Here is a 23,986-nt window from a genome sequence, read left to right on the forward strand (position 1 = left end):
GAACATTTTGATACTTGAATTGCTAAAATTGATTAGTTTGCAGAATACCTTTGCAGACAGTAGAAGCAGAAGGTATATACAGAAACGTAGACAAGCAGCACAAATTATTTCTCTACAGTGAAATATGTATGAACAGCATCATTTTGTTTGTCAAAAAGCATAAAAAGTAAAAAAAAAAAAAAGGCAGTTAGTAAAGTGTACACTTTAACAGTTACAGAATTCCACCATGTATTTCAATGGGGCAAAAAATTTGCACAAAAAGGCCATTATTTCAAAAACTACAATAGTGAATTTTAGCAAAAGACATAGCACAAATCTCCAGAAGAAGCAGAACGTTTTGATATATGAATTAGCACAATTAGTTGAAGTTAGTAGAACTAGTTAACGACCGAAAAATCTGAGCAGGATCTTAAGTGAGAATGCGGTAATGCATTCTCACTGATAAAATGTTGTTTTTTAAGAATGCGTCAATTTAATCATATGTGCTTTTTATTTTTATTTCGAATTACTATTTTTATTTGATATTATTACCTCATTTACAAAAGAGAAATGTTTTGATAAAACAAGCAAAATTACATGGTGGCTTGGGGAACCAAATAACAATAATTATCCGTTTTAGAATTTCAGTAAATACCAGCAACCCCACTAAGGGACAAGGGTGTAAAGAAAATGGACGGATGGATGGATGGAGAATTTCATTGAATCGCTAAATAATGACTTTACTTGTTTAAATATTTAGTTTTTGTTGTAGAATATTTCAATTCTAGCTTTAAGAATTACAGCATTAAACATAAACTGGGATAAAGTAGCTCAGGCGACTTGTTTTTGTGTTACAAGCGTGCGTTTAAAGCCGTATTTCTGGGTAAAAGCCCCTCTCTGGTTCCGATCATTAGACTCTTCCGTGTTTCCTGCCCACTCGCTTGATTTTTCTCACCCCTCCCATAAGAAGCGCCACATGACCTGCCGAGTAGGAAGTGTCGAGCTAGCGGACATCAACAGCAGTAGAAGCAACAGTCCTCGGAAGAGACGACAAGGGAGCCGCGAAATTCCGATTTCACATTCTCGACGTTTCCGTGAAGATAACCTGCCTCTGTGTGAACCAGACCGAGCTATAAATCGGCCGCAGTCATGTACGTAAAGGTGGTGTTTTTCGCCGCAGCTCTGGCGCTGATTGGCGCCGCAGCCGCCGCAGGTAAGTTTCGCGACCTCTTCACCGAGCACAGCTAACGGCTAATTGCAGCCAGGAAACCCCCCGGCAAAAACGAGACTTTTTAAAAAAAAAAATAAAAATCGTCCGTTCATATCTGCTTACTGCGACACCCGCTAGGTGTCTCGCTTCTTTAGTTTGATAGTTACCACATCAATGTTCTGGTTTATATCAATTATTTATCCAGTTTCTGGGAACTTATCAGTTTTATATCCACGTTGGCGAGAGGAAGTCGTGCTTCCAGAAAATGCTAGCGCTTTAGCTTGTTAATAAGCACTGCGACCTGGAATTACTCTGGTATTGTGTAACGATCAGTGCGATGTTTGTGTCATAATGTTTATTATCTGATAACACAGTTAGGGATTGTAAAAATATAATCGGAAGCAGACATGATGATTTGAGAATCCGGAAGAGGTTGTCGTTGTCACACTTTAAACAAACCACGTTTACCTTTTTCGATTTTCATAAATATTTAAAAAAGTTTAGAAAGGCTACTATGTTCAAGTCGACCTACCCTCCCCCAAAAAATTAATATGTCGTTTTCCCAATTTTCAAAAGTTTCATAAACGCACCAGTCCAAGTTTGACTAGTTTAATTTTGAGATTTGTGTAGAACCTGATCTAGGATGATGTAAGAGCACTGAAATTATAGTTTTATCTATTTACGCAATAATTATGAAGTTTTCAAAGATAAAACTTGTGTTTTAAACAATTATTTATTTTAGGATAATCCAGTCTTAATCTCACCAAACAAAGGATTGTGAGATTTGTATAGAACTGGATTTATGGTAGGCTAGGGGAAACAAAATGGCAATTCTCAGAAGAAAAACGACCATTTAAACAAATGGTAAATATTACTTTTTAGGATGTTATTGATTACTATGGGATAATCCAGTCCAGGTATGACTAGTCTGTAAGATTTATGCTGTAAGGCATATTTAATCAATTGACACATTTCTATAAGACTTTTATTTATATATAAAATTCAATTCAGTCCATTTACAAAAATTTTTCATAGGTAAATATGTCTTTGACAAATTATTTGTTGCATTGCCTTTCTATGACGCTCCGCATTTATTTTCAGTTCATTTCTTGATTTCTGTGTTAATGCTACAAAGATGTATATAAAAATCTATATCTTAGAAGTCATTCATGTTCAAATAACCATAACTAAGCTGCATTTCTGAATTCCTTCCAGATGACTGTACCTCTCCGACATGTGACGAGTGTGTCAAAAACCCTGAATGCACGTGGGCTAACTGCACAAGTAAGTGTCTCAATATGTGGCAGGTTGTGGAACCAAAGAGCACAGGTTGGGCTTTGTGCCCTTAATTGTGCAGACAGCTGAACTTATTGGAAGTTGGATTCCTTGCCGTGGAGGAAGGGCTCGTTTTGGCTTCTCAAAAAGCCTGAGCTAAACCATAGTCTTGTCGACACTGGCCAGCTCAGGGCCAGCGTTAAGCAGTAAATTATAGAAACAAGATAAGGCTGGAATGAATTAGGCAGATGATTGGAGGCCAGCTCACATTTGTAAATTGGGGGCTGAGAAAATAAAAAAAAATATATATATGTATCATGAGTGCATTGATGGCTTATGTAAAATTTTCACCTAAATTTTGCACAATAAATTTTTATCATATATTTATTGTCATCTACAAGGCTGCCTGACTTGGAACAAATGACTTTAAAGGGACTTTAGTGTATGTGTAAGCTAAAAATAGCCTGATTCCAAATTCAAATTCTCTGTGCATCTTTACTAAATATTTCAATTGTTGAAATTGTTTCCTACCAACCTGTCGATATTCAGTAGCCAATGTTTTAATTCAACACCATTTCCCCACCAGATTTCCTCCGTTTTCTCTGCGTTCTCTTTGGATTTGATCTCAGATCACATAATTTCTAATAAGGACTGCCTTGACCTTTTTTTTTTTTTCTCTATCTTCCTGGATTTAATTGTAACTAAAACTTTTACAGCTTGTCTCATGTGAGTCAACATAAATGTAGCAAATATCAATATTCAAGATCTTTTACCGCAAAAATACGGAAAGAAATCGACATGTTTTCAAATTGACCAATGAATGAACTCTTCACTTTTGTAACCACAAGTTAACAAGTTGGATACTTCTGATTTTTATCACATTTTAATGAACTACATTTCCCCAAAACATCAGTTCCCTCTAAATGAGATTTACAATTTCTGCAGTATAAAAATTGTAGGTAGGAAAGCGGTTGCAGTGACTTTTTAAAGCATGTTTCGCAGCCTTCTGGCTGTTGTGGTTATTTGAGTTAAGCCTCATTCAGTTAGATGCTTGCCAAAGCAAATGTGCATGATAAATTGTTTCCAGAGTCAACCAACGGTTATTTGGTAAAACGTTTCCTCTTACGGTTTGGGGATTTTCTTTTTAACTCAACGGCTCAGCTTCTTGGTTTTTCCAAAATAATGCATTTTTATTTTATTTTTTTTTTTGACTATTAAGGTTTTTTTTGTTTTTTTTTATATAAAATTTTTTTAAATGAATAAGTCAAGAGATCTTGTTAAATGTGCCTTTTGGAAGGCTTCAAAGTTCAGTTTGACATGATGCACGCCTCTAGTCATTTTGAAGATGAAGAAAACAGCAGAGGAAGTGAGTGAGGGGATGTGTGGCAGGAAGCGGGCAATATCCCCTATCAGGGTAAACGAAAGGAAGGAGAAGATAATGACCCAAGTCTGAGGAAAGTGTGCTGAGAGGATAAAAGATCTGCTTTATGATTGTCAATGACTGGATTGAGCTTTTGGCTGTAGCTCAAGATGCAAAATATCTGGTAAATCACACTTGAATATCGGAATATTGGATCTCAGAAATTTATTTGAAGTAGCTCCAGGAAACTTGAACGATCCAAATTCCCTCAACAGACCTGAAAGCCGCAGGTGTTTTAACCGTCACGATAGCCGACCTGTTTGACAACCTCATGCATTTGTGGCTTTGATTCTTTCCCGGGGAGACTATATTGAGATTTCGCGACACCGCGCCCTCCACCTGCTTTGACAATGACTGTTAAAAAGGTTCTGTGATGATGCATTGCTGACTGATTCATCCAGTGGTTCAGCAGGACAGGTAGAACAACACGCGTCTGCCTCCTTTTCGGGGCGTTCCAAGACTAGATGGTTAGGTTTTTGTTGTTTTAGCCGAGGCGAGGGAGAAGCTTGACCCGGTTTACTGTTACATTTTGTGCACAGTTGGAAATGGCAGCTTGCCACCCACAAAAACAATAACTTTGAAACAATTACACCAGCGTGCATTCAGTCAGTATTTAGTCTATGCAATTGTGGTATCGAAACAAGACTTTTAAACACATTTTTCTTGCGTTTTATATAAAGTAAAGCCTTGTTGTTTTCTTTCGAAAGAATGACCCTGAAAAACCAACACGTGTGCCTGCTCGACATGAAGGCATACTGAGAGGGATTTTCTCTGAAAATAAAACCCGACCATGTTCAGGAAGGGGTCACCCATTTGAAAATGAACAGAGCAGGCAGCTGGAACGCCAGCCGTGTCCACTGAGACGGCTGCTCTGTAATAAGGGGTATCCGCACGCTGCGGGCAGCGACTCAGCGCCACATTATCACCAGGTTTACTTTTGGTTTTAGGGATTTTCTGTAAACAAGCACTCCGCACCAGGAACATGTTTCCCTGCTGTCACCGGCTTTAACGCTCCCAAAGCTTACACGTGTACATTGTGAGCGCTCAGGAGCTTTAAGCGCAGACTGTGACGGAGCCTGCTGGGAGCGTTGACTCTCTGGACCACGAGGCTGTGCAGCACAGCGATAATAATGTCACCATCTTGGCAAAGTGTGGGAGTGGGTCCTACCTTTTGCAGCTGCATGTGACATAACATCCTTCTGACCTAAACAGAGAAGGAAAAACATACAGAGACTACAGTATCAGGTTACATAAACGTTGTAGAGGGAAAAAAAGTCTCATACTTTTTAAATTTTTTTATTTAATTTACATGCACATCTCAATAGATTAGAATATCAACAAAAACTATTTATTTTAGTAAAATAAAACTTATTTCATCCACAGGGATATATTTAAAGTGTTTTATTTTTGTTGGTTTGGATATTTGTTGTATTTTTTAACTTGCTGCTAACAAAAAGTCTACTCAGTTTCTCAGAAAATTAAGAGTTGTTGAGAATAAATAATTGGGTTTTCTTTCAATCTCTTTTAGCTAGTTGCTAAGCTAAAACTAAGCTAAACCTAAAGGAAATCGCAAGTTAGGAAATGTAAATGAAATGTAAATGTCATTTACCCCAGGTAAGGGTTGACACACTAGGTAACGCCCACTTTGGGGCGTAGCTCAGAGAGACGAAGGGAGTGGGAACCTCTTCTGGGATGCCATTTTGACTGTTGGCTCATAATGGACCAGCTGTATTTTGGTATTAATAAATGGAATTCATGAGTTCAATTCACTGACTCTTCTGCAACCTCATACATCAAGAATTCAGCATGGAGAACAGATAATTCTCCACAGAGTATTACCTAAAAATGTGTGTCATACACATCACAATAAGTGTATTTGCTAATAAGCTGGAAGTTCACTGTGCTAGAAGTTTATTGATGGAAAGTTGAGTGGAAGGAAAAAATCTGTGTGAAAAAGTTGCATAAATGGTAAAGTTGAGGCTTTCGGAGTCGATTCCTCAAGAGTTTTTTTTAGGGTGGAGGCAGTGCTTCAGGCCTTGTACACACGTAGCGGGGTTGCCATAAAACAAATATCTCGGCCACATCATTAAAAATAAAAAATAAAGAAATCATACATATGGGACTGGCTTCAGAAAAGTTTTTGTCCACATGAATCTGCATAAATACGCCATGTCATTCGCTGGTGTTGGTTCACTGTGTCATCTCAGCCTTCAAACAGGCAATCTTTGAGCACTTCCTGCTTCCCGTTGCTGATGAGCTTTATGCAAATGCTGATTTAATTTTCCTCGATGCCTCACCGGAGCCGCAGTTCGATCACCTCCGTGCCGTGCTGCATTAATGATTAAGTTCATGCAAAATGAGGCCCAACCAAGTACTGAGTACATTAACTGAAAAGCTCATGGACATTATTTTCACCAACATTTCTGTATCACAAATACATTTAAATCTTTTATTTAAATGCTTTTGAGAAAATTTGTTTTAACTAGCTATAAGGCATATTCACAAAATCAATAGAACTAACGTGTTTGTATATGTCACTGTGTGTGATTCATCTATGCTTTGTTTTCAAATGACTACACTAACACCTAAACATGTACCTTCTTTTTTTTTATTAATGTAAATCACAGCTGGTAAAGTCTAAAGCTACATTTTTTTTTGTTGTAGATTTTTCCTCCTTTCTTGTTTTCTTTTCTGACCAGTTAGAGAATCATGTTATTCAGCAGGGCAATTAGTTTGAAAACGTGTCAGAGAAAAGCTGCAGAGTGGCAGCGCTGTGCTTTATGACAGCCGCTGACGTCTAAGTGAATAGCTACTGAATGCCTCGCATAACTGAACCAACAGCAAAGTGGCAAACTCTCAAAAGACTCCTGCATCATGAGCTCCACAAACTGATAATTACACCTCAAAAGCTGTTTGGGAGTTGCTTGTTTTTTAAAAAACTTTGTGCCTGATTAATGTATAATCTGCTGCAAAGCGGTGGAAAATCTCATACAGGCTAAAGCTAGTGAGGCTGAAAACTTGCTTTCAAGACTTGCTTTGGTAAACCTGGTGGTTTTTAAAAATAATTTATGGGAGTCCATCTGGAATGGTTTGGTTTCTCTTAAAGAGACCTATTCTGTTCTCTGTGCATTTCAGATTCATAATATCTCCACGGGTTTTAAGTAAAACACATTTAGGAGCGTTTCTGTTCTGCATTGAACTTTTCTGCAATCAGATTTAACAGCTGATGTAGGTTTAATTAGAAATATTTCTTCCACTCCTAAAGCACTTAATAAAGCCTATCGAAAGCAGTCCATTGCACAAAGGAGCTATAATGTTAAAGCAACAACACAACCCGCTTCCTGCATGAAGCATTCGTCCTGACGACCACATGGATGTTACTGTGACATTTCTCACCTACGTCAAACATTTTTATAAAATTTTTTTTTTTTCAGTTGAATCACACCTCAACATGGTAAAGCACATTTCTGCAGCATTTTCTCATCAGCTTAAGCTTGGGTTTCTTTAATAAAAATTTAATTATAAAGTTTGGGTACATTTTTTTTTTTTCCACGTCTGGAAAACATCATATTATGTCATTGTTTGCTTTTGTTTCATGGTTAAACTTTAACAACAGCTGCTATGCATAGATTGGCCAATAAATGGGTGTGGAGGGGAATGCATAGTCTCAAAATTATTGCTAACACAATCACTTATTGTCTTTCTTTTCTCCACCATGACCAAAGCCAGGAATGTGTCGAAAATCAGTGAAAAATCTGAATTATTGTAGATTCTGGGTATAAAATGGAGCATTTTTCTCTGTTGACCTTTAATATGAAGCACAGCCAAGATCAGGCTTGACGACAGGGCAAAGTTCGCCTTACTCATGGTTGATAAATGATTAGGCTGCACAATAATAAACAATGCGCCTAAATAATTATAACTAAATATTACACTCCCATTTTTTTCTTTTTAATATTACAGAAAAAAACGATACCAGTATTTCCAGTGTGTTAATTTAACACTTGTAGATGCTACTTGCATTAAAATTCTGTCCCATCGTTTATAGTAATGTTTTACTGTTTGGTAATGTGTGGTAAAACCTGCTGCTCGTATTCTGGGTGTCGAATGATAACAGAGTAGGTTTGGTATGAATGCAGCGAACAGGGTCACATTTGGCTCGGTAAAAGAAAATTCTTGCCAAATGCAGTTTCAGTGTTTGCAGTTGTCAATGAAGGCCTTGTTCCCCTGCGAAAGAAATGGCTGATGACCTCAAGTCTGTGCTTGTGAGGAACTTGTACGTCTAGCAAAAAATAAAAATGAAAAAAAATATAGGTAGGGGTATGTTTTGGAGCAGGGGCAAATCTAAAACATCCAAATGTTTTCCATGGCAGTACATGTGCAGATGAGACCTTGTTCACTTACACTAGACTGTCAGAATTAGATGCAAGGATGAAACCAGTGTATTTAAAAAAAACAAAAAAAAAACAAGCTAGTTACACAACTGGAGTTTTTTGGCAGATTTAATCTTAATGAAAGACACGCAGAGTAGCAGTAATCTATGTAAATGATCATAGCTCAGTGTTTTTTGGGGTTTTTTTTTTTGTTTTTTTTTTACTATAATTGGATTCCTAAAATCTTCATTTCTACCATTTGAAAATAAAGAAGTATCCAGAGCTCTTTGCTAAAACTAAATGTCAGCGATAGGGCACAGGAACATTATGCTGACTTGGGAGTGCTGAGGTGGTCTGATGGGGCAGGCAGGGTAGAGAGGGTTCATCCTCCCTCTGCAGGAAGCGGAAGTAGGATGTAGGTCTGTGCGAGCAGCTGATCCTACCTTCCTGTTGGGAGGAGACGAGAACAGAGTGGCTCGCCTGCGTATCAAGCTGTGCGCCCTGATTCAGCGTGGTGCTGCTTTCTATAAACATGCTTCTGTATATTTGTGAATCACTTCATCTTGGACCATTAGCCACAGTCGGAATTTGTTACATGCTCTGATGTTTGCCATATTTATGTTTTTGTAAAACCTGAAGACTTAAATTGCTGATTTTTTTATTTTATTTATTTATTTTTATTAGATTCTCCAGCGAATGTTTCCTGTGTCAATGCTACCCTGGTGGCTAACGGCACCTGCAGCAATGCAACCTGTTCAAGTAAGTTTGACTGCATATTGGAGCTAAATGATTAACAGTTGTATTCTTCTGGTATTAACATTTTAGACCCAAGAGAATCAGCAGACACTTATTGTATTACAAATGATGTATTTCTTCATGACTAGACTTTTATTCTGTAGATTCTTGATGGGTCTAATTATTGTCTTACTAAAACATTAATTAATGGTCAGTCAGGGCTATTTGGGTGTTTTTCCTCTTATCTGTTGTCTATAATCCAGATGTTTCGGTGTTTTGTCTGGCTTTCTTTTGTATGTTGTGTGCTGGTGTTGGTTCCTTGTCCAGCTTCTCCTACGGCTGCACCTACTCCCAGACATTCATCTGTTACCCCCACCACCCATACGACAGGTAACCACTGCCTAATACCTGAGCTCTATCTAGTCTGTGGAGTCCATTTTGCTCTGGTTTTATTAACAGACATTTTCTGTTGTCAGAAGTATTTTTATCAGGCTTAAGGTTCCACATCCAATAAAAAAAAAAAGTGCAATAGATATACAATGTCATCTCAGTCATTAAGTGGTGATTTATTTTTATTTAGTTAAAACTGCTTTAAGCTGGATTTAAACTGGTTTTGCTAATGTTTTGATCTAGGATTCCAATTTTTGCCAATTTGTGATTTATCTTAAATACAATATAAAATGTTATAAGAACAACCCTGAAAATATTTTAGCTAGCTTTGTAACATTACTGCACTGTGTTACAAAAGAAGCTGTAAAGTAGGGTTTTACCGTTATTTTAAAGACTAGGTGATATTATTTATGCGCTCAGCGAGTTTAGCTTTTGTAAACAGCAATTGTATGTTTTGGAAAATGTACATATTTAAAGCTGCAGCGTGTAACTTTTATAAAAGTGTTTTTTATATATTCTTTACATATTTGTTAAAACTATCACTAGGTCATAAAAGTTACATACTGCAGCTTTAATGAGATAAAAAAATCATATTCTATAAGAGATTAAAACCTCAGAAAGTTTGATCACTTTTCCAGTACTCTCTTTAGCTTTTTTTGTTTAGTATTTGCTGAAAGTCTTGCTCTCTCTCTCGCTATATTACAGCCTGAGAATCCTTGTTAAATRRCRTCTTAACTAAAACTCTGAGGTGTGAGAATCCTTGTTAAATGGCGTTTTAACTAAAACTCTGAGGTGTGAGAATCCTTGTTAAATGGCGTTTTAACTAAAACTCTGAGGTGTGAGAATCCTTGTTAAATGGCGTTTTAACTAAAACTCTGAGGTGTGAGTCGTTTAACTGAAGTCCTACAAGGGGTGTGGGTTTTAATGTCTTTATCTTTTTTAACCTTTTTTATTTTTCTTAAAAAAAAATCTTTTCGTCTGTTTATTCACTGTCGCATGCTGTTTTTATTTTAATTATGTAAAGCACTTTGAAATACCTTGCTCTTGAAATGTGCTATACAAATAAAATTTGATTGATTGAATGAAATACAGACGTGCGATAGAAGGAAAAAAAAAAGCTTGACATTTTTTTCCCTCACTTCATTTTAAAACACTCTGATAGCATTTGGTATGATGCATTTACTGATCGGAAAAAGGTAGGACGTCTTGGTTTCCAACCAGCAGGTCACTAGTAAAGACTGTTCAGGTTATTACAATTCTACTCATGACTCTACAAAAAGCACATTTGTGGACAAGGTTTCTACCCAGACACCTTTCTTGGTCTTACACCAAGATGGTAGAAGCCAAATATAAATTGTGCCTTCAGTAGTAGCAGAATGCAGCTTTTATTAAGTGGATACTAATAATCTGTCCTTTAAATATCAATTTTTTTATCTGATTGCCCTCACTTTTAAATATGTCTAAGTTAAAGTGCACAAACCTGCTTTATTCTAGAAACTGTAAGTCAATGAAACACGAGGGAGCTTTTGCTGTGAGGTAGAAGCCAGAAGTAACTCTTAAAAGGAGAGCGAGGTGTGAAGCACATGCTTGACACCTTCAGCTCTTCAACAGTTTAACATTCACTCTTCTCTGCCGCTTTTGTGGTTGTGAGTGAAACTACGAATCCTGTGAGGTAGAGGGTAACCGACGCCAATTTTTATTTTTGAATAAATGTTCGATAGGGCTGCAAAGTGATACAAATATATAGCTTATGTGCTTAAACGTACCAAATCAACAGTTTGCAAGAATTACAGGTGTTTATATTTGTTAAGGGTTTGTTTCTTGCTGTGACCCCGTTTCAGTGAATTCAACGACTGCACCCGTGACGCCGACTCACCGTGGCAACAGCTCCACCACTACAACTCCAGCCTCCACCTTGGGTAGGTCTGACATTTACAATAGAAGGCATCTCGGTGGTCTTGTAGCTCACTTTAGCATTCAGAAAGGTTTCCAATCCCCCCCCACCCCAGAAGCGTCGTGAGCAATATTTGAAGTTTGCTGAGATACTTCTGAAATATTTAAGCATCTTTTTAGACTTTGCTTGTCACAGAGGTGTCATTTGGTATTCACCAATAAAACTTTTAAAAAAAAGAGCAACACAAGTTAAAGAGTAAATTTGTTCCATCAACATGACTGGATGATTTTTTTTATTTATGTTTTTTTTTTTTTTTACCCACCTGGTGCGTTTCATTTTGCCTCTTGATTTACAGCATTTTTTTAATCTACTCAGTCAACTTGTAAAGCAATGAGGTTATGTGACTCCTATGAATTATAGGAAGTGACTCATTCTTATTTTAGTTTGATTAGGGCCATAATTTCATATTTAATAAAAGTTGACAGGCCCAAAGAGTGAATCAGAACCACTGTGAATGGAAATTGGAGTTGAAGATTGAGAAAATATAATATTAAAAGGGCTGCATGAAAACGCATTGTATATGGGCTTCATACCTAAATGTTAGTTTCAGGAGCTACTTTTAATCTGAGAAAACTCATCTAGACTTGTATTCTAATTTATTAAATATGCCAGCATTTCCACATGTGTTTTGAAAATGTATCTTTGACAATGAGCTCAGTCTTTGAGGTTTTTCTCCTCATTTTTAACTCCCTTCATTGCTTCTTTATTAGATTCAAATCAGGAATGTTGCTGAAAACATTCATATAAGAAGAAACATTTAGAATTCTTCCATTTAGAAGAAACATTTTGGCCAAATTTAAAAACTTGCCTTAAACTTAAATTTGCCAGAGATGTTAAATGATTGTTGCCCAAGCACAGCACCCTGTGATACTCCACACGACAAACTTCATCTAGTCCAGCCTTGTGCTGTTGTCTTGGTCCCTACAGCAGGTTTTAAGTTTCTGTGAAATAAATTTGTCATGTATAAAATAAGACTTAAGCCATCTGAATGCGTTTTATTCCTCAGTGCCATAATGAAATCTGGAATAAATGAACAAAAGACAAAAAAATCTTCAAAAATTATTTTGGAAGATTTTTGACTTCTTGAAGCTAAAACTTAAGGAAATCAAACTAAATGGAGCTCCATTTATGCATAAAAAAAAAAAAAAAAAAAATCAAATTTTCTTTATGTTCCCTTTAAAGCACCGAATACCACAACGGTGGCCCCTCAGAAGAACTCGACGTTTGATGCCGCGAGCTTCATCGGTGGAATCGTGCTCGTCCTGGGCCTTCAGGCCGTCATCTTCTTCCTCTACAAGTTCTGCAAATCCAAAGACCGTAACTACCACACCCTCTGAAGCGGGCGCACTTTAGGATCCAAGCCGTCCTCACCGATTTCAACCCCTCAGCACACACTCATAGGGAGTGGACTCAAACAGCGTTTCCATACAGTTTTTTATTTTTGTCCTGTTGTTTTTTTCGTTTTTCTTTAAATGTTTAGACCTGCATGACTGAATGATTCATTTCATTTCAAAGTGAATCTCCTCCAACGTGCATTTAGGTCTCAAGCATGTAGATTACATAAGCAAGCAGCTACCCCCACCTCCATCGTGCCATTAGTCATCCTGCATAGAGCATTTTCCAGCAAATTGAGTGGGCTTGAGTTATTTACAGCCCCTCTTCTTATGCCTTCCCCAATTAAATGCACCACACGAGAGAAAAACAATTAGCCATGTATACGGAGTAGCTTTTTCCTGCTGAGGCTTGAATATCTGTTATTTAAAATTTTTTTTTTACCTGGTTTGGAAACACTGTTTGAGCTCGTGTTAAATGTGGCAACAGATGATTAAGGATTGCTTTTAGCTTGTGAAATGTTTATTTTCTCTCTCCACACATCTGATCCGTCGGGGGGGGGGGGGGGAAGCGACAATTAATCATCTGACGTCAAACAGGAGGAGTGTGGAGTGTTTCTGCTGTTCGGTTCCCACCCCCCTCTTGGAAACGTCGTCTCTCCCAGTACAAGATGTTTAAAAATGTCAAACGCCAACTGCCAGAAGAGCAGCCCGCCGCGATAAATAATGTATAGAGCTCATTTCAGAACCACAAATCTCCCGTATCTTTTCCTTTTCTGATCTTTAAACCCCACAGGTGACTCGTCCTTGTCGTTTGCTTTGGTGTTTAAACCGGGTCAAAGTGAATTATTTTAGAATATTTTCAGATTATTTAGTTCTATTGTGCAGAGGAGGATGAGGTGTGGCGCGCGCCTTTCTTGATGTGGACAGTGAAGTGCCTTTGATGTCCAGTGTGAGTGAAAGCAAGTAAAGGTTTTTTTTTGTTTTTGTTTTCTTTTTATTTCCATGTTGTGAGAAGTAACAGTATCGCTGCGCTGATATTGCTTAGAGCTGTAATGTCCCAGCTGGACTGAAGAGCCTTTTATTGTTGACGAAAACAGGATTTTTTTTGTTTAGTTTTTTTGTCCTTGAAGGCCGCCGTTCGGTTTGTAGGTGCGGCAGAAAGACCAAAGGCTGCAGGACGACTGCGCGATCACGCTACTGCAGACTTTTGGAGTGAATAATTTAAACAGAGTTTCCTACCACTTTGCTACATCATGGTTCAAATCCGAGTGAGTTGGCAGGAAAATATTTTGATATAGGCGAACGAGCAAGATGGTGTACTTCATACAAAAAGATTGTGAAAATATTGGACGTTATCTTCCAAGATAAGTGTCTAAAAGAGACAAAAAAAATGTAGATCTGGTGTTTAATTAAGGATTTCACTTCTATTTAATTGATTTGTAGTGTAAAGTTCAGAATATCAGCCGAGTGGCCGTGTTGGAGCCTAGTCTTCTTACTAGTTAGCTGCTAACTTCTTCTTTCATTTTTTTTCTGGATTTCTCAGCTTTTGTCTAACCTGTAAATAGCCACGTCCTGTTTCTGTCCTGCTGAAAGAAGCAAAATGTTGATCGGAGCGTTTAGCTTTGCGGTGGCTCTACTAATTTTGTATAAATGGCTTTCTTCCCCCCGGTTAGTGCATGCTGTTCTCATTGCATATGCAACTAGTACCATAGACACATTCAAAAACCACTTGATTATTTGTGATGAGTCCATATGCTAATGGAAGGATGCCTTGAAACCGTGTACATGAAGCCAAAGGCCTCAGTTTTTGGCATGTTTTGTAACCCTATTTTATTTTTTTCCCTTTCTTTTTTGGTAAATGGTTTCAGGTTTAGCTCACAAATAAAATCAGAGGCTTGTTTTAAATATTTCCAATTATGACCACAAATCAATTAATGAATGCAGATGTTTGTTTTATGCTTGTTTATTTTGAGGTTGCATGGTCTCTCTTTTGCTTTAACGTCCCAGCGCTGCTGCGCCGCTTCGGTCTCCCTCTCTGCTGCATGTCGAGTCCATTTGCACAAATGAAGAGAAATATTTTCGAGTGCCGCTGAGCACGTCCCGCTTTCTGCGAACGGCACCTCGGCGTCCCGACGTGCCCGCGTCTCGAGCAAAAGTGCCTTATTCAGTTATCATCCATTTCCATCTGTTGTGAAACGAGACGTCACGGTGACTTGAACGTCAGCCCGACTCCTCACTTTAAGGCTCGTGTGAAGTGCTCTCCTGTGTTCTGCGTACGTTTGTTGCTCTCAGCCTTAATCTTTTCGAACAAGTCCACAGAGCTGTTACAAGGTAACAAGCTGTTCAGGCAACACCCGTAGGCTACTTTCTGTTTCGGTGTAAGCTTAAACGCTGCTTTTGTCGAGATGGGAAAAACGTCAAGTAAGTCGTATATTTCAGCTGAAGAAGTCTGGCTGTAGCCTGAACAGCTTCTTGGCAGCCATTTGTGATGAAACACACAGGTGAAGTAACCACAGACGGGCCTTGTGTTCTCTATTTCAACATGCCCTCCACCCCTTTCCACGATGACTTGAACTCCACTTCAGTTGTAACCTGCTGATGTTTTCTGTCGTGAAGGATTTTAAAGTGCGTCACTTTAAGATTCATTTGATCACAATTCAGTTTTCAACCAGGCAGTGTTAGCCTTCTTTGCCTTGTTGCTTTATTGCTAATTGCACACACACACACTGTAGCGCTGTGTCTTTCACTGTCCATTTGTCTAGTTGGTATGACTTCTGGATTTTCCCTCTCACCACTCTTAACACAGAAACGTATATAGCCATATGTAGACACTGAACGGTGTCACAATGCCTCCCCTTGAATGGTCTTTGCTTCTTTTTGTGCCACCCAACTTTTTTTATGCCTCTGACGCCTCAGTTGTTTTTTTTGTTTTTTGGGTTTTTGTTTTGGCCTTGTTTTCTGGTGTTGCCTTTAGTTTTACAATGTTAAACCAATAAAGTTTGAATATCGTTAAACAAATCTCTGCGTTTACTTTTCATGATACCTGAGTGTGTGTGTGTGTGTGTGTAGTTTACCTAAGTGGGACAAGGATACATTCACTGTTGTGGTTACAGCTGCCCTGATGATGAAAGGTGTCGTATCAAGTTCTACCGATTCTTTGTCTTTAGTGTAACTTAATACTGACCCAATGGATTCGCCGGGAGCAGAGGAAGTGAGTCTGCAATACTCCGCGCTGTGGAAAAGTTGTTTGCATCCTGCGTTTCGTTGCGTGTTTTAGATCAACAAATTTGCATGTCAGAAACAGAAGAACCTGAGCGAGACGATGCAGATTTCAAATGATCTGAGCTGAAAGAAGCCATTCAAGTATAAACATTTAACACAAGTGTTTGTGGTAACTCGTCTTTAACACCTCTGGAAGAACTTTGGTCCAATTTTTTTTTTTTTGCAGAATTTTTAATTTAGCCAAATGGAGTGGGTTTTGGGCCCTAACAATTGCTTTTTTTTCCTTTTTTTTTTTTAAAGGTCAAGCCACAGCATTTTAATCAGCTTTAAGTCCAGACTTTGAGTAGGCCGCACCAAAAGCTTCATTTGTTTTTCACGAGTGATTTTTCTTTCTCTGGATTTTCTAGTAGAGAGCAGAATTCATGGCTCTGTTAAATATGGGAAGTTTTTCCAGGTTCTGATGCAGCAAAACAACCCCGGACCATCACACTTTCAACACTGTTTGACTGCATATTGGTTCTCTGAACTGCTGTTACAAAATATTAATGTTTGTATAAAAAGAATCTTGGGAATCATCAGGATCTTTTTGCCAAAAGAAATATGCCTCTTCCCCCCGCCCCCTCCATTATGAAATGTTCTAAACTTTCTCAGTATGGCCGATGCGATTCTTCACTTAATAAATCAAATGAGTGTAGTAATTTTTATCCTTGATGAAATAAAAACCCTTCTGACATTTTCTGCGGTGTAGGAGTGACATTACCCAGTTAATGCGTTGTCTTAGCTAAATGGTGTGCACTGTCTGTGGAAGAACTGCATCTGCAGACCAAACCTCATAAATCTTCTCCCATATATTGTTGAATGGGCTTAAAGATGAACTTCCCCAGTTACAGTTGTTGCTATGGTACTGTTTTTCTTCTACACTTTTTCCTTCCACTAAACCTTCCATTAATATAGTTGGATAAAGCACATTGGAACGTCGGCTTATTTTGTAACTTCTTTGTAGATGATGCTAATGACTATACTTGACGACGTCAGCGGCCCTCTCCAAGTTTAACATGGTCGAAACAACGTTTGGTTTATTAAAAATCCTCTGTATGCCTTGGAATAAAAAACAAACCTGAATTTAGGGGTTTCATTGGCTTTTAGCCATTAATCTGCCTTCAGATTAGCTGTAGAGTGATGCCATTATTTGCTCGCAATAAACGGACTTTGAAAAGCTAAAAAGTGCAAAGCTTGCCACCCTCAAACTAGATGGAAAACTTCAAAATCCACTAAAACCAGTTGTTTAAAAATAAATAAAAAATGGAAGCACCTCCAAACAGGACACACTTTCCGTGACCCGGCAAAGTTCTGCTTATGTAGCAAAAACTTATCACTGATGGAAACAGTAGAGAGGATGTGTGTGCAGCATCTTACCTGTTTGTTGAACTTCTTGTCCTCCTGCCTGTTTTCCTTTAGTTATGCTGATACTCGTTGTCCTTCATGTGTCTCTTAAAGGAAATGGGAGTTTATATTTGGTCCTCAGTAGATCTCTTGTTCCTCTCTCAAGGACATCTCCAGTAAGCTTTTCTCTCAAGGAAATTCTGTCTTAAAGAATTAAACTGTGGACAGATGTTCCCACTTTAAAAAAAAGCTCCCTTGAGTTATATCATTTTGCTCCTGTTGGCACTGAAAAAATACTTTCAGCAAAATGCTGTGGATTTTTGTTTTGTCAAGACACACCGCTGCCATTCAGACAAAAACTTGGAAGTTCAGTCACAAGGTATCAAAGTTGCGTGGTCAGGAGAGGAATGGACGCTGCATACAAGGGGCAAGGAGGGATCTCGATTCCACTAACCTGATTGTCGTCTCCAGCCACGCTCTGTAATCCAATATAGAAAAACAATGGATTACGTTCAGTCTCTGTTGGTCAGGCAATCGACTCCTAATCAAGCCAAGAATACCAGGACCAATAAATGTCAGCTGCTGCACAACAACAAGCAGAAATCCCTGAGCTTTTTTCTTTCCTTGCTGTACTGTAACAGCAGGGTCAAAGTGGAAACCTGATGACACATTAAACAAGGAGATAAATCTGGAAATTTTATGAGAGAGTTGGACATGTAGTTCTTCAGCCCATAAATGGCGACTGATGAGTCTAGATGAATGTAAAGCTGTTGGAAACGTGAGAGAGAAAAGAAAAAATAAAATCTTGTGACCAGCATCAAGTCTGAAGCTGATGACTTTTTCACAAAGTAAAAAAAAAAAAAAAGACTGAGGTTAAAAACCAATTCTTCCTGTTTAAGTTAAACTGTGGTCAGTTTCCTGATTACCAAAATATTTTAAAGCTTTTCACTGATAAATAAAAATAACTCCTGAATCAAAATCTGCACAGAACAATTTCTATATTAAATCATGCAACTGCATGATTTTACAGTAAAAAAATAAAATCTTGAAATTTGTTCTGCAGGACTGCCATCTAGTGGTGCCTGCTATGAAGTTCTGAAAAAAAAAGAGTCAACGTGTGCATTTATAATACGAACAAATCATTACAAGCTATTCACGAATAAGCTTTATTAAAATATAGTGATCATTAAAACATAATCTAACTCATTTCTATTTGAGGTGAGAGACATTCAGAACTGCAGACTATTGTTGATGTCATAATAATCCATTGAGTCCGGCGTAAAGCATTTTCTTTACAGATAAAAGTCTGTGACAGGAACAAGAAGAAAGCTCCGTCTTCCACTAAGCTGAAGTATCGAAAGCAGGACAAAGAAAGAGACTCATGTTTCCCAGGACAGGTCGTCTTGCTTTAGGCTGTTTCTGAACTTCTGGGTCTCTCTGAGGAGCTGCAGGTTCTTCTGACCCACAACGCCTTTTCTTCCCGCTTTCTGTTTGTCTTGAACAGGTAAGGGAACAGGCAGTTTGATCCCAGGCGTCTTCCTGACTGACGATTCCTCCGAACGTTGCCGGGACAACTTATGAACCTGCAAAAGAGCAAAAAATAAATAAATAAATAAACTTATTTCCAGGATTCAAGATAACTTTACATTTCAAAACTTAATACCTCTAGATTTTTTTTGGGAAGGTTTTCACAACATTCTGCTTATTTGATTAGAAAATAAGTATTTACCGTGTTGCACAAATTATGAAAATATGATGCAAAAGTTGGTTTCTTAATAAATAACCAATTAATTGAATTAAGAGCAAATCTGCAGTGATGATCTGAACTTTTTAAGTCAAGTACCATCTGCTGATGTTTGCGGAGTTTGGTGATCTGGGCTCCTTTCTCCTCCATCTTGGTAGTGAGTCTTTCCAGTTCTTTCTGCAGGTCCTCACGCTGCTCTGGTTCTCCGGTTGCTGCTATCTGTCGTTCCAATTCCTGATAGTCACTGACAAAAACATTTGCAAAAAGATATTAAAAAAAACACACACACACAGAAAATAAAATAGTAATTACTCACAAGCTCATCTGTCCAAGCTCATCCTGCAGGGCCAGCAGCAGGTCGGACAGTAAGGTCAGTGACTGATCTGCAGGCGTACCGCCAGGCTTTGGGACGCTATCAGAGAAGTCTGTGTGAAGGTTTTTCTTGACGCTGCATCCACACCTCTGCAGGGCGCTCACTCGCTCACACAGCTGAGGCTGGTGGTGCTTCATCATGTGGAGGATGCTCTGAACGTTGGCGTGCACTGAATGGCTCGGGCTTGTCGACTATGACGGGTAACAGCAAACAGAAGTTAAGACTCAGTAAGTCATGACAGAAGAAAATCTGTGCACAACATGAGGTGACTTACTGTTCCTATAACAAAAGGCATCTTTTTGTGCTCCAGGCTGTTTGTTGCCAGCTCATTCTGTTTCGGGGTTTTCTTAAAAAAGAAGTCAGATTGTTTAGCATTTTGATGTATAAATCTTTCAGGTAATGCGCACACCAGCAGTTTATTACACCTTGTTTGTCTTTTTGGTTTTCTTCTTCGGCCTCGTTTCTTCAGTAGGTGGAACAGACAAACGAAGGTTTATATCCAACTCCCTCTGCAGCTGTGGTATGAAAAACATAAATTATTAAAAAGAAATACATCGAGAGACTTGTCAGCTGTTGTTCAACATCATATTTAAACTAAGAATGAAGACAACACACAAGTACAGGAAAACTCAATTCCTCTAATGGCCACTTGAGCTCAACTCTGAAAGTCAGCTCGTAAAAAGACTCTCCAGATATTTAGAAGGATCATTTCTAAATATGATCCCATATTTTATTACTTTAGGCACGCCTTGTGTAATCTGACAGTTACTTTGTCATGTCTAAATTCATACTTTCCAATAAAAATATATGTGAAAAACAAATATCGGGAAAGGACCAAGCATTTCACAACAGTCCCATATTTTTTCTCCATTCTGAAGATGAATCTATTTAAGGTGATTCAGAAACTGATGTTAGCCAGAATCCTAGCAAACACAATTCAGTTTGTCCTTAAACATTGCAAAACTGATCAAGTAGAGAAACCATGCAGAACCCCCCCCTCGCCCCCCCCCCCAAAAAAAAAAATTGACTGTGGAGAAACAGAGTCTGAAAATTACTTCCATAAGGTTTATTTGAAGAGGCTTACTGACCTCATCTGCTTTCTCCTGCACAAGTTTTCGTTCACGCTCTTCATTCAGCAGCTTCTGCTCCAGGATGGAAAGCTTCATCTGAAAGTAAACACACAATCGTGACAATAACTTATGCTCAGCCTTTTATGATTTTTATCTTTAAGTGACAATTTAAGATTAAGGGTATTTTAGTATTAAATGCTGCAACATGTTTGGAGTACTTTGACCTAATAGAGTATAGTGTGTAATATGAGCTTAGACAAAGTAGTTTAGAAATCAACATAATCATTTGTGCATCAACAGACATTTCTCTAAATGAAATGTCGTCCGTTAATTGCTCATTTTTAGCAACTAAAAAAAAAGTGGAAGAAAGTACATGCTCCAGGTCGAGGTGATTAAAGAGAGAAAGTAGTAGGAATTCTTAGTTTTCATGCAGTCAATGAATATGGAAAAAACATTAACATTTTTCAGTATCTGACCTACAGATTCCAGAAAATGTGCATTTTATGATGCGACTGCTTGATTGCTCCATTTGTAATTGTTCATGACCCCACATATTGGGCCGCTTTAGCTAATGTAGTGACTCAGAATCATTACATCTGAGTGGTGTCAGAAAATAATCAGTGTTAGCAGCTGATAGAAAACTAAAAAGTACAGAGATGGACAGAGTTGTCTTTATCATAAAATGGAAAATATTTTTACCTCTGCGAGTGTTTGGGTTTTACTTAATTTGAGATACTCCGATTCGAGTTTCTCCAGCTTCTCCTGCTGATATTGGTTGTTTGGGCTGTTCAGCTGTTGCTTCTGCAGTGAAGCCTAGAGTGAAAAAAAACCCCCCAAACAAACAAGAATACCAAAAATGAAATCATATCACTACATATCAAAGTTTCCTAGAAATGAACCTTGAATATATTTTCAGTCATCAAGCTGTTTTTACACGTCTGGTCTTTTGGATGGTTACCATTTTACCTCATTTTCCATCAGAACGTTTCTCTCCTTCTTGACATTTGCGACCATTTTCTTCATGTAGTCCAGCTGCTTCTCAAGAACTTTGCAGCGAGCTTCTGCAGACTGCAGCTTCTGATCCACCACTGTTCCAGGCAGGGTGGCTTCAGTCCGATTCTGTGATGCGAAGTCCTGCTGACGCTTACGAGCATCCTGAAAGAAATGAGTGTAACTCCTCTCCGCTTGTCTCCGCTCCAGTTCCAGCCTCCTGATTTTTTCCTGAAGGGTCCTCAGTGCATCTGCAACGCCTGAGAGAGGTAGATAAAGAAAAACAGTCAAGCAAAATAAAACGCTCTTGTGTAGTTGGAAGACAAAAGGTTGTGCCATACCTTTGTTGTCCATGCTATGTGTGGTCCGAGACAGACTGCTGGTGGTCTGGTCTATGTTGAGAGGTGAAACAGGAGGAGACGCCAGATGTTTTGGTGCTAATGAAATCCTGTCTGGAGGCTGGTAGTAGCTCCCAATGTAACTGTTCTTGGAAGGTGTGTCTAAAATCTGAACACAAGAGGGTCTTACTTAGAGACTATAAAAGGCAGAACCATATTTTGTGGTCCATAAGATAAAACAAAAGATTATCCAAAATATTTTCACAGCCAAATGAGGACAGGAGATCCTCATGTTATCTCTTTGTCATAATGTACTTTGTACTAGTACAAGACTATTTGGTGAAAGTTTTTGCATAAATTTGATGCAAAGAAAAATTTACTTGCTGCCACATTTGATGCTGTAGACCAATTACTTTAAACAACTTCCAGCTTTAGAAAATACAAAGATTAGAGACTAGAAGCTTTAGATTTGACTCTTCAGTTCAGTCAGTAGAAATTGTATCCATTTTGACAACATTTTACTGCAATTTTATCTGACTGTAAGGATAATATGGCTAGGTTACTGAGGGACATTATATCTCATCGATCAAAAGCTGAACTCTTCACATATTGTGGTCTTTCGTATATACGTTATTCAACCTCAGGGAAACCACAAAAATAAGAAACATGTTTAACCTTCTAACCAGATGTAAGAAATTACAACTTAAAAAATGAAAATGTCACATATGTCTGTTTTAAACTACGTAAAAATTATCTGCTTCCGTTTGCAAGCAAACATATTTATAAGTTCACAAAAGAAACCTCTTACAAAGCATATACCAGAACTGTTTAAACTAAGGAGCGATCGAGAGAAATAACCCAAAACACACAGAGCTGACGATATTTTCTAAGAGTAAACAAATTCAAGCTAACGCTAGCTAATCACATTTACGCCTAACGGTTATTTTTGTAACATTACCTCGTCATGATGTGTTTCCATTTTGTAACGATGAAAATAAATTTCTTAGATAGTTATATACAAGTAACACTCTTTGCCTTCTCACTCAAAGTTGACGTCTTTATTTCACTAGTTGTCAACAACAGACGAGCAGTCCGCCCTTTTTAAATTTCCCTCCATTAAGTTGTTCCGCTCGCTATGGTTCCTATTTCGTAGACTATTCTAGACATACTAGATCTTTCGGGCACACACACCCACAAGACGGTTTTTTAAAAGTAATAAATGTTTTACAAAACTCTAAACAAGCAAATAAATAAATAATTACGATAACTGGTTCTTAAAAGCATAATCCAAAGCAAAGTCTAACCATGGGGACACATGCTGTGGGTATGCTTTTGTCCAGCCAAAAAAAATTCAACTACAGTAGAGTTTATGAAAATGAATGAAACTAAAAACATAGCAATCTGCCAAGAGGTTGTAATATATTATGAAGCATTGAAATGTGATCAAAACATATTCCAGGTGAGAATCTGCAGCAAGACTTAAAATTATCTTCACATATAATATTAATATAATATTAACAGCTTAGTTTATATTTCAAAGGGTATAGACAAAAAAATATACAAAGTTGACACATACTTTTATCCTCCTGCCCAGATGTGTAATAAGCTCTAGAAAGAATAGAATAATTAAGAACACATTTGCTTAAAAAAATCTTAATAAAAGTGCATGTAAGACACCAAATAGTATAGTTTTATATCAAATATTATTACTGTTAACTAAACCACTGCAGTGGCCTTAATTGTGATATAATTAGCTTTTTATATTCAACTAATGGTTAAATGAGATGCATAGAGAATTTAAATGCAATATCGTGTGGATTTTCCTACATTTAAGCTTTTTGAGTCTTTGGATGATAAATTTAACATCCAAAGTAATAATAAGCTGTCAACACAGCAAAATAATATTTAAATAGCGTGAACTGCAGACAAGAGCTCGTTCGGCAAAGTACAAGTATTAATTATATAAGTTTTTCTACAAATTATTATCATAAAATCTTAATGTCAAACAGACTATTTTAAGTTATCTCTATCTATGGATGACCTTTTGTAGACATGCTATTAAATATCATTAAGGTTAAACAGGAAACAACTTGAGTGGAAATGTACAACATTCCCACCTTTCTTTCCTCTCCCCTCTGTTTTTCTTGTGCCTGTTATTTTTGATAAACAAGAGACAAGGGGGGTGGTGTCTATGGT

The 23,986-nt window shown here is 37.8% G+C and overlaps 2 protein-coding genes across 4 annotated transcripts; one reads left to right on the plus strand and one right to left on the minus strand.

Annotated features, from left to right (window-relative positions):
• The first annotated feature begins 930 nt into the window (after positions 1-930).
• Positions 931-15,688, plus strand: cd164 (CD164 molecule, sialomucin). 2 transcript variants are annotated; one of them, XM_008397670.2, is made up of 6 exons: positions 939-1,192; positions 2,405-2,473; positions 8,942-9,016; positions 9,320-9,382; positions 11,224-11,301; positions 12,519-15,688. In XM_008397670.2, exons 1-6 carry the CDS (start codon positions 1,129-1,131, stop codon positions 12,671-12,673), a joined length of 504 nt encoding a protein of 167 aa, XP_008395892.1. In that variant the 5' UTR covers positions 939-1,128; the 3' UTR covers positions 12,674-15,688. The 2 variants fall into 2 exon arrangements, with proteins under 2 accessions (XP_008395893.1, XP_008395892.1); XM_008397671.2 differs by lacking the exon at positions 9,320-9,382 and having other exon boundaries at positions 931-1,192.
• Positions 15,689-18,425: 2,737 nt separating this feature from the next.
• cep57l1 (centrosomal protein 57, like 1) lies at positions 18,426-23,981 on the minus strand. 2 transcript variants are annotated; one of them, XM_008397668.2, is made up of 10 exons: positions 23,908-23,981; positions 21,794-21,959; positions 21,429-21,712; positions 21,162-21,275; positions 20,481-20,558; positions 19,818-19,907; positions 19,667-19,738; positions 19,336-19,583; positions 19,119-19,263; positions 18,426-18,858 (listed from the first exon to the last, which is right to left on the minus strand). In XM_008397668.2, exons 2-10 carry the CDS (start codon positions 21,804-21,806, stop codon positions 18,655-18,657), a joined length of 1,248 nt encoding a protein of 415 aa, XP_008395890.1. In that variant the 5' UTR covers positions 21,807-21,959; positions 23,908-23,981; the 3' UTR covers positions 18,426-18,654. The 2 variants fall into 2 exon arrangements, with proteins under 2 accessions (XP_008395890.1, XP_008395889.1); XM_008397667.2 differs by lacking the exon at positions 23,908-23,981 and adding an exon at positions 22,749-22,915.
• Positions 23,982-23,986: the final 5 nt, after the last annotated feature.

Source organism: Poecilia reticulata, linkage group LG21, assembly GCF_000633615.1.
Source record: "Poecilia reticulata strain Guanapo linkage group LG21, Guppy_female_1.0+MT, whole genome shotgun sequence".
NCBI classification, from domain to species: domain Eukaryota; kingdom Metazoa; phylum Chordata; class Actinopteri; order Cyprinodontiformes; family Poeciliidae; genus Poecilia; species Poecilia reticulata.